Source organism: Engystomops pustulosus, chromosome 5 (assembly GCF_040894005.1).
Source record: "Engystomops pustulosus chromosome 5, aEngPut4.maternal, whole genome shotgun sequence".
NCBI classification, from domain to species: Eukaryota; Metazoa; Chordata; class Amphibia; order Anura; family Leptodactylidae; genus Engystomops; species Engystomops pustulosus.
This window is the reverse complement of record NC_092415.1, coordinates 173,715,209-173,724,860: the sequence shown is the minus strand read 5'-3', so window position 1 is coordinate 173,724,860 and position 9,652 is coordinate 173,715,209. Positions and strand designations below refer to the sequence as shown.

The 9,652-nt window shown below is 49.1% G+C and overlaps 1 protein-coding gene across 1 annotated transcript in view; it reads left to right on the top strand.

The window, feature by feature from the left end:
* The first annotated feature begins 2,089 nt into the window (after positions 1 to 2,089).
* Positions 2,090 to 9,652, top strand: part of RAPGEF5 (Rap guanine nucleotide exchange factor 5) — a 186,805-nt gene continuing 179,242 nt past the window's right edge. Inside the window, exon 1 of the mRNA XM_072153836.1 lies at positions 2,090 to 2,457. Within this exon, the coding sequence (XP_072009937.1) occupies positions 2,212 to 2,457 (246 nt within the window). The 5' untranslated portion in view covers positions 2,090 to 2,211. The remainder of the gene's footprint in view (positions 2,458 to 9,652) is intronic.

Genomic DNA, 9,652 nt, shown 5'->3' with positions numbered 1-9,652 from the left:
ATAAATAGTGATCAAATCTTTGTACAGTCCTAAAAATAGAAGCAGTAAAAACATCAAAAGTTGCAAAAAATGCTCTGTACACCAAAGTATGAAAAAGTTAGATGATGCCAAAGAAGATGGCAAAATAAAAAAAAATTTTTTGTACAGGAGGTTTTGATTTTTGTAAATGTATGAAAACATTATAAAACATATACAAATTTGTTATCCCCGTGATCGCACTGACCCATAGAATAAAGTAGATCTGTAATTTGTGGCACACAGTGAAAGTCGTAAAATCCAAGCCCACAAGAAAACGTTGCAAATGCGTTTTTTCACGAATTTCACAGCATTTGGATTTTTTTCCCGCTTCCCAGTACACGACATGGAATATCAAATACCATCACTATGAAGTGCAATTTGTTACGCAGAAAACAATCCATCACACAGCTCTTTACATGGAAAAATAAAAAAATTATAGACTTTTGATGATGGGGAGTGAAATATGGAAATGAAAAAACAAAAAAGGGCTTAAAGGGGTATTCTCATCTGGGCATTCACATTTAATTTAATTCATTTTCCATATGTAAACATTTCTTTAATTGGATGTTATTAAAAAAAATGTTCCTGTGCGAAGATAATTTCTCATAAATGTAGCCATATTGTCCCTCAGAAACGAGATAGCTTCCTTGGATACGACCACCTCCCATTTTGGCAGCAGTGGCCAGACATGTACTATTCAGTACTGCCTGCCCAACTAGATTCAGCGTTCATTACCACAGGACGGCTGTGGGACCTGCAGTCACTCCCAGACATTTCATATACAAAAACTTTTGTTTCTTTGCATAATCCCTCCAGCAGAGGTGGCAGTATCCAAAGACACAGTCTTGTTTCTAAGGGACCATATGACTACCATTATGAGAAATTATCTTCACACAGGTAAACATTTTTTTAATAACATCTAATTGAAGAAATGTTTCCATATGGCAGATTAACAAAACTGAATGTGAATGCCCAGATGAGAATACTCCTTTAAGGAGTTAAAGGGTTAAAGAGGGCCTGTCACCCAAAAAACGCTCTAGGAGTACTTACTAAAGTAAGCAGCTAACAAGTCCCACCCCAGTAGTAGCAGTATTAAACCGCTAGCTTTATCGAAACATATCGATAGAGCGAGGAAACACTGCAGTGCATAGCCCGCCAATCACCGGATGCTGTAAGCTTGTGTCCATGAGGGGGCGCTGCAAGGAGGCGCATGAAGCCTGGCAGTCACTGCCGGATATGGTGTAGGAGAGGGGGTCCGGGGCAGAAGCTGAGGGGATCGCTTGGACCGTCCCCTCATGAATACGCGGGACCGCTGTAATCTTGGTCCGGCATTCGGCTATGTAGTGCAGTGTTTCCTAGCTTTATCCATGTAACACGGCTAATACTGGGGTACGGCTAGGGAGCTGCTTACTTTAGTAAGTGCTCCGAGAGCGTTTATGTCGGGTGTCTGGTCCTCTTTAAGGTTTTTCTTATTTGATAGCAGGCACATTAGGAATTTGTAAAGGGCGTTGTAAAGGGACCTGTGGGTGGTTTAGTGTCCCAAATCACCCTTATAGGTCCTCTTTAAATCTATTGGGGAAAAAATGTATCCTTTATTCATCTGTTTTTAAATTTAAACTGCAATACGGTTGCCAGACGCAGATGGGAAGGGACCCTAAGCTATAGGGGTGATGGCACATGTGGCGTTTTAAACGCGTTTTTGGGCTGTTTTTTAAGCAGTCCGTCAAAAACCGCATGCGTTTTTGACCAGTTTGAATTAAGATAATTGGTCAAACCTGTGAAAAACGCATGCGTTTTCTAAAACGTGTTCAAAATGCCACGTGTGCCATCACCCTGAGATGTACCTTTAATATGTGTTGGCTGCTTTGATGCCATTTTTTATGTCAGTTAGTTCTGTTATTATGAAGCTTTTGCACTGATTTTACCTCTGGGCAGCTCAGTACAAATTAATTTATTAATAAGATAAGTTTTCTCTCAAAATGTGTTAATTTCTGAATAATAATGACTTAGACAGTTCGTAGACCTTGGTGTATAAGGAGGCTGCTCGGTGTGCGGTGTAGGCGGGTGCTGGTGCAGCAGTGCTCCCTCCTCCTCTGTAGTGCAGCCTGGCAGGCAGGAGGAGAGGAGCAGCACACAGCACGGAGGAGGCTGCACACACAGGACCATGCTGTCCCTGCAGTGGCCGGCAGCAGTATGACTGTGGGCCAGGTGAGGAGGAGGAAGATGCAGCCCACCTCAGAGAGCGGGAGCGGGGGCTCCGGGCTCAGCCGCAGCAAGAGCGTCCGGGAGCAGCAGGCGCAGCTGAAGCACAAGCTCCGGGAGCTGCCCTCCCTCCTGAGGAGCGGCCTGACCCTGCGGAGACGGAGCTCGGTCTATGGACCCTCACCCTCATTCTCCGACACGGAGGAGACCGCGGCCGCCACTGCCACCAGTGTCCCGGTGAGTGCCACCTCCCCTGCTGTGTCATTGCCCATGACCAGCTCCTTCACACTGCACCCAGGTCATGCACTGACACTGCACCCTATGTGCCCTGTGCTGGTCATATACTGCATACCAGTGTACCCTGCACCCCATATGTGCCCTGGGCTGGTCATATACTGCATACCAGTGTACCCTGCACCCCATGTGCCCTGTGCTGGTCATATACTGCATACCAGTGTACCCTGCACCCCATGTGCCCTGTGCTGGTCATATACTGCATACCAGTGTACCCTGCACCCCATGTGCCCTGTGCTGGTCATATACTGCATACCAGTGTACCCTGCACCCTATGTGCCCTGTGCTGGTCATATACTGCATACCAGTGTACCCTGCACCCCATGTGCCCTGTGCTGGTCATATACTGCATACCAGTGTACCCTGCACCCCATGTGCCCTGTGCTGGTCATATACTGCATACCAGTGTACCCTGCACCCCATGTGCCCTGTGCTGGTCATATACTGCATACCAGTGTACCCTGCACCCCATGTGCCCTGTGCTGGTCATATACTGCATACCAGTGTACCCTGCACCCCATGTGCCCTGTGCTGGTCATATACTGCATACCAGTGTACCCTGCACCCCATGTGCCCTGTGCTGGTCATATACTGCATACCAGTGTACCCTGCACCCTATGTGCCCTGTGCTGGTCATATACTGCATACCAGTGTACCCTGCACCCCATGTGCCCTGTGCTGGTCATATACTGCATACCAGTGTACCCTGCACCCCATGTGCCCTGTGCTGGTCATATACTGCATACCAGTGTACCCTGCACCCCATGTGCCCTGTGCTGGTCATATACTGCATACCAGTGTACCCTGCACCCCATGTGCCCTGTGCTGGTCATATACTGCATACCAGTGTACCCTGCACCCTATGTGCCCTGTGCTGGTCATATACTGCATACCAGTGTACCCTGCACCCCATGTGCCCTGTGCTGGTCATATACTGCATACCAGTGTACCCTGCACCCCATGTGCCCTGTGCTGGTCATATACTGCATACCAGTGTACCCTGCACCCTATGTGCCCTGTGCTGGTCATATACTGCATACCAGTGTACCCTGCACCCTATGTGCCCTGTGCTGGTCATATACTGCATACCAGTGTACCCTGCACCCCATGTGCCCTGTGCTGGTCATATACTGCATACCAGTGTACCCTGCACCCCATGTGCCCTGTGCTGGTCATATACTGCATACCAGTGTACCCTGCACCCCATGTGCCAGGCTGCCTAGTGCATATACTGCAGTATTCACTTTGCCAGGGTACCCATATCATGCAATGTGCACTGACAGCCATATGCCATGGTATAGCAAGTCATATATGAATGATGCCAGGGGTACCCCAATCCAAGTACCCATTTATACCAGGGGCATAACAACAGGGCGTCCAGCCTCTGTTTACTATAAGATTTACTATAAGCCACATGCCAGGGTACCCCAATCCATATATAAATTCAGCCATCTATATGCTTATTTATACAAGGGGCATAAATCATGGCATCCAGCCTCTGTTTACTATCAGGTTTACTATAAGCCACATGCCAGGGTACCCAGTGCATTTACTATTCACTACAATCAATAAACCCGGGCAGACATTTATTGGTTAATTTACGCTTTGGGCGTCATGCCAGTGCAGATAGATCATTTACACTACATGCAATGTACACGAAGAGCGTTTACACTACATGCCATATGCTGGTTTATTTACAGCAGGGGCATCACGCCATTGCACCCATTGCTTTCACACCGGCAGTGATCTCTCACAACAACACTATTAGTCACACACCAGCGCACCCTGTGCACCCAGGTCATTGGATATGCAGGCAATACACACTATATATCCATGTTATTTACTTGCTTTATACTGTGTGCTGTATGCCAGTGTCGCCCGCTCACTAATGATGCCACAGATGTTTATCTCTTATTACCTGGTATCAATGACGGTTGATGAGTAATAATGGGTCCTAAAATTATATTTATTGTGATTATTTTTATGGTTTGTAAATTTTTGATGAAACATGTAGATAAAGTTCTGCACCGTGTGTATGGGCAAATTGTGGGCGACTCTTCTGCAGCGATACTGGATTGGCATCGGTGTATACACCAAGTACTGTGCACCCTTCAGATGTGTGCATGGAGCCTTAGGCTGGGTTCACATGAGACGTTTGAGTTGCGTTTTGAAATGCTATTTAAACGCTGTGCGGAGGAGCTTAGTATTGGTTCTACATAGCGGTAACATAGGGGGGATGTATCCCCGGCGTATGATCTCGGCTATGGCCCCCGTGTCCCACCGGATACATAGAATACTGATACAAAACTGAATACAATGGTTGTTTGCGGACATGTATATGTAGATACAATACGGATTGAAAGCAGATTCGTATTTTGCTTACTTTGAAACAGACACACCTGTCTGAACAAGCTCTTAGTGTAAGAGCGACCTGCCAGTGGTGCCTACTAGAGATGAGCGAACATGCTCGTCCGAGCTTGATGCTCGGTCGAGCATTAGGGTACTCGAAACTGCTCGTTACTCGGACGAATACTTCGCCCGCTCGAGAAAATGGCAGCTCCCGCCGTTTTGCTTTTTGGCGGCCAGAAACAGAGCCAATCACAAGCCAGGAGACTCTGCACTCCACCCAGCATGACGTGGTACCCTTACACGTCAATAGCAGTGGTTGGCTGGCCAGATCAGGTGACCCTGGGATAGACTAGCCGCTGGCCGCGCTGCTCGGATCATTCTGTCTCTGGATGCCGCTAGGGAGAGAGCTGCTGCTGGTCAGGGAAAGCGTTAGGGTGTTCTATTAGCTTACTGTTAGGCAGGAGTGATTCTCAAAGAACCCAACAGCCCTTCTTAGAGCTACAATAACGTTCTACTTTTTTTATTTTAATTTGCATCTTTTACCATTTTGTGAGGAATTAGCAGGGGGACTTGCTACCGTTGTGTTTAGCTCTTAGTGGCACACATATCCATAGCAAAGACCGAAGTGGGAAAATTCAGTAGGGGTTGGATTTCTATTAGGCAATAACTCAGTGTCATCTCATCTGGCATAGTAGTGTGCTTCCTTTGATACTTGGCTAGAAAATAGCCATAGGAGAATACAAACAGCTTCTTGAAGCCTACAGTAGCGTTCTATATATTTGATTTCTGGTTGATCTGCTGGTGGCTGTAGTTTCTGCAGTGCATGTACTTGCCAATTCTGAGCAATTTGTAGTGAGACTTGCGACCGCTGTGTTCTGCGCTTAGTGGCGCACATATCCATAGCAAAGGCCGAAGTGGCAAAATTCAGTAGGGGTTGGATTTCTATTAGGCAATAACTCAGTGTCATCTCATCTGGCATAGTAGTGTGCTTCCTTTGATACTTGGCTAGAAAATAGCCATAGGAGAATACAAACAGCTTCTTGAAGCCTACAGTAGCGTTCTATATATTTGATTTCTGGTTGATCTGCTGGTGGCTGTAGTTTCTGCAGTGCATGTACTTGCCAATTCTGAGCAATTTGTAGTGAGACTTGCGACCGCTGTGTTCTGCGCTTAGTGGCGCACATATCCATAGCAAAGGCCGAAGTGGGAAAATTCAGTAGGGGTTGGATTTCTATTAGGCAATAACTCAGTGTCATCTCATCTGGCATAGTAGTGTGCTTCCTTTGATACTTGGCTAGAAAATAGCCATAGGAGAATACAAACAGCTTCTTGAAGCCTACAGTAGCGTTCTATATATTTGATTTCTGGTTGATCTGCTGGTGGCTGTAGTTTCTGCAGTGCATGTACTTGCCAATTCTGAGCAATTTGTAGTGAGACTTGCGACCGCTGTGTTCTGCGCTTAGTGGCGCACATATCCATAGCAAAGGCCGAAGTGGCAAAATTCAGTAGGGGTTGGATTTCTATTAGGCAATAACTCAGTGTCATCTCATCTGGCATAGTAGTGTGCTTCCTTTGATACTTGGCTAGAAAATAGCCATAGGAGAATACAAACAGCTTCTTGAAGCCTACAGTAGCGTTCTATATATTTGATTTCTGGTTGATCTGCTGGTGGCTGTAGTTTCTGCAGTGCATGTACTTGCCAATTCTGAGCAATTTGTAGTGAGACTTGCGACCGCTGTGTTCTGCGCTTAGTGGCGCACATATCCATAGCAAAGGCCGAAGTGGCAAAATTCAGTAGGGGTTGGATTTCTATTAGGCAATAACTCAGTGTCATCTCATCTGGCATAGTAGTGTGCTTCCTTTGATACTTGGCTAGAAAATAGCCATAGCAATAGGATAGGATTGTTTGGTTTTAAAAACTCAAAAAAAAACAAAAAACACACAAAAAAAAAAAACAAAACAAAAAAACACCAAAAAAAACAAAAAGAAGTAAAAAAAACAAAAAAGTTATAACTCTCATTTTAAAAATGTTTAACCCGAGGGCTAGGGGTAGAGGACGAGGGCGGGGACGAGGGCGTCCAACTACTGCAGGGGTCAGAGGCCGTGGTCCTGGGCGGGGTGAGACACCACCTGCTGATGAGGGAGCAGGGGAACGCCGCAGAGCTACACTCCCTAGGTTCATGTCTGAAGTTACTGGGACTCGTGGTAGAGCACTGTTGAGGCCAGAACAGTGCGAACAGGTGATGTCGTGGATTGCTGACAATGCTTCGAGCAATTTGTCCACCACCAGTCAGTCTTCCACGCAGTCCACCCATGTCACCGAAATCGCCACTCCTCCAGCTCCTGCACCTCAGCCTCCTCCCCCCCAGTCTGCCCCCTCCCAGGAAAATTTGGCATTTGAACCGGCATACTCTGAGGAACTGTTTTCTGGACCCTTCCCACAGTCACAAACCACTTGTCCGGTTGCTGCTGAGCAATTTTCCGATGCCCAGGTTTTCCACCAGTCACAGTCTGTGGGTGATGATGACCTTCTTGACGTAGTGGAAGTGTGTAAAGAGGTGTCCGACGATGAGGAGACACGGTTGTCAGACAGTGGGGAAGTTGTTGTCAGGGCAGGAAGTCCGAGGGGGGAGCAGACTGAGGGATCGGAGGATGATGAGGTGACAGACCCAAGCTGGGTTGAGAGGCCGGGTGAACACAGTGCTTCTGAGACGGAGGAGAGTCCTCGACCTGAACAGGTTGGAAGAGGCAGTGGTGGGGCCAGACGGAGAGGCAGGGCCAGAGCTGGTGCATCAGCGCCACTGTCAACTAGTGAAGCTCCCGTGGTGAGGGCTCTTGCGGCGAGGGCTAGATCTTCAGAAGTGTGGAGGTTCTTTAAGGAAACACCGGATGACCGACGGACTGTGGTGTGCAACATTTGCCAAACCAGGCTCAGCAGGGGTTCCACCACTACTAGCTTAACTACCACCAGTATGCGCAGGCATATGAATGCTAAGCACCCCACTCAGTGGCAACAAGCCCGTTCACCTCCGGCCGTGCACACCACTGCTCCTTCCCCTGTGTCAGCTGCTAGTCAGCCCCCTGCCCAGGACCCTGGCACAAAAACCCCATCGTCGCCTCCACGATCCTCCACAGCATCCACCAGCGTTCAGCTCTCCATACCCCAGACGCTGGAGCGGAAACGCAAATATAGTGCAACCCACCCGCACGCCCAAGCCCTTAATGTGCACATCTCCAGATTGCTTAGCCTGGAGATGCTGCCCTATAGGCTAGTAGAGACTGAGGCCTTTCGCAACCTCATGGCGGCGGCCGCCCCTCGGTATTCGGTCCCCAGCCGCCACTACTTTTCCCGATGTGCCGTCCCAGCCCTGCACCAGCACGTGTCAGACAACATAATCCGTGCCCTGACCAACGCCGTTTCTGACAAGGTCCACCTGACCACGGACACGTGGACGAGTGCTGCCGGGCAGGGCCACTATATATCTCTGACGGCACATTGGGTTAACTTGGTGGAGGCTGGGACCGAGTCTGACCCTGGGGCTGCTCATATACTGCCGACGCCGAGGATTGCGGGGCCTACCTCGGTCCAGGTGTTTCAGGCCTACTATGCCTCCTCCTCCTCCCACCCCTCCTCCACCTCCTCCTCCGAACTACCATCCGTGGGCACGGCGCCATCAGTCGGTAGCTCTAGGCACAGCAGCAGTGCCGTCGCTAAGCGACAGCAGGCGGTGCTCAAACTGCTGAGCCTAGGCGACAAAAGGCACACCGCCCAAGAGCTATTACAGGGCATCACGGCGCAGACTGATCTGTGGCTGGCACCGCTGAACCTCAAGCCGGGAATGGTTGTGTGTGACAACGGCCGTAACCTGGTGGCGGCTCTGCAACTCGGCAGACTGACACATGTGCCATGCCTGGCCCATGTGTTAAATCTGATAGTTCAGCGTTTCCTCAAGACATACCCCAATCTGTCTGATTTGCTCACGAAGGTGCGCCGCATCTGTGCGCATTTCAGGAAGTCCAGCCCAGATGCTGCCACTCTCAGGGCAGCGCAGCGCCGCCTCCAACTGCCCGCTCACCGACTGTTGTGCGACGTGCCCACGAGGTGGAATTCAACACTGACCATGTTATCCAGAGTTTACCAGCAGCGCCGAGCGATTGTAGACTGCCAGATGTCAACTTCCACCAGAACTGGTAGTCAGGTCAGTCAGCTTCCTCAAGTCTACAATGAGGAGTGGACGTGGATGTCTGATATCTGTCAGGTGCTGAGTAACTTTGAGGAGTCAACACAGATGGTCAGTGGCGATGCCGCCATCATCAGCCTCACCATCCCGCTGCTTGGCCTGTTGAAAAACTCTCTGGTCAGCATGAAGTCGGAAGCTTTGCGCTCGTCACAAGAGACAGGGGAAGAATATTCCCTTGTTGATAGCCAAAGCACCCTCAGGTCTGTTTCTCAGCGCATATCGGAGGAGGTGGAGGTGGAGGAGGATGAGGAGGAAGAGGAGGAGAATGTTGGCGAGACACAAGAGGGGACCATTGTTGAGTCCTTTACTGTTCAGCGTGTATGGGCAGAAGAAGAGGAGTTGGAGGAGTTGGAGGAGGAGGAAATGGACAGTCAGGCCAGTGAGGGGAGTGAATTCTTACGCGTTGGTACTCTGGCGCATATGGCAGATTTCATGCTAGGCTGCCTATCCCGTGACCCTCGCGTTCAAAGAATTTATTCCAGCACCGATTACTGGGTGTTCACTCTCCTGGACCCACGGTACAAGCAAAATCTTTCCACTCTCATCCC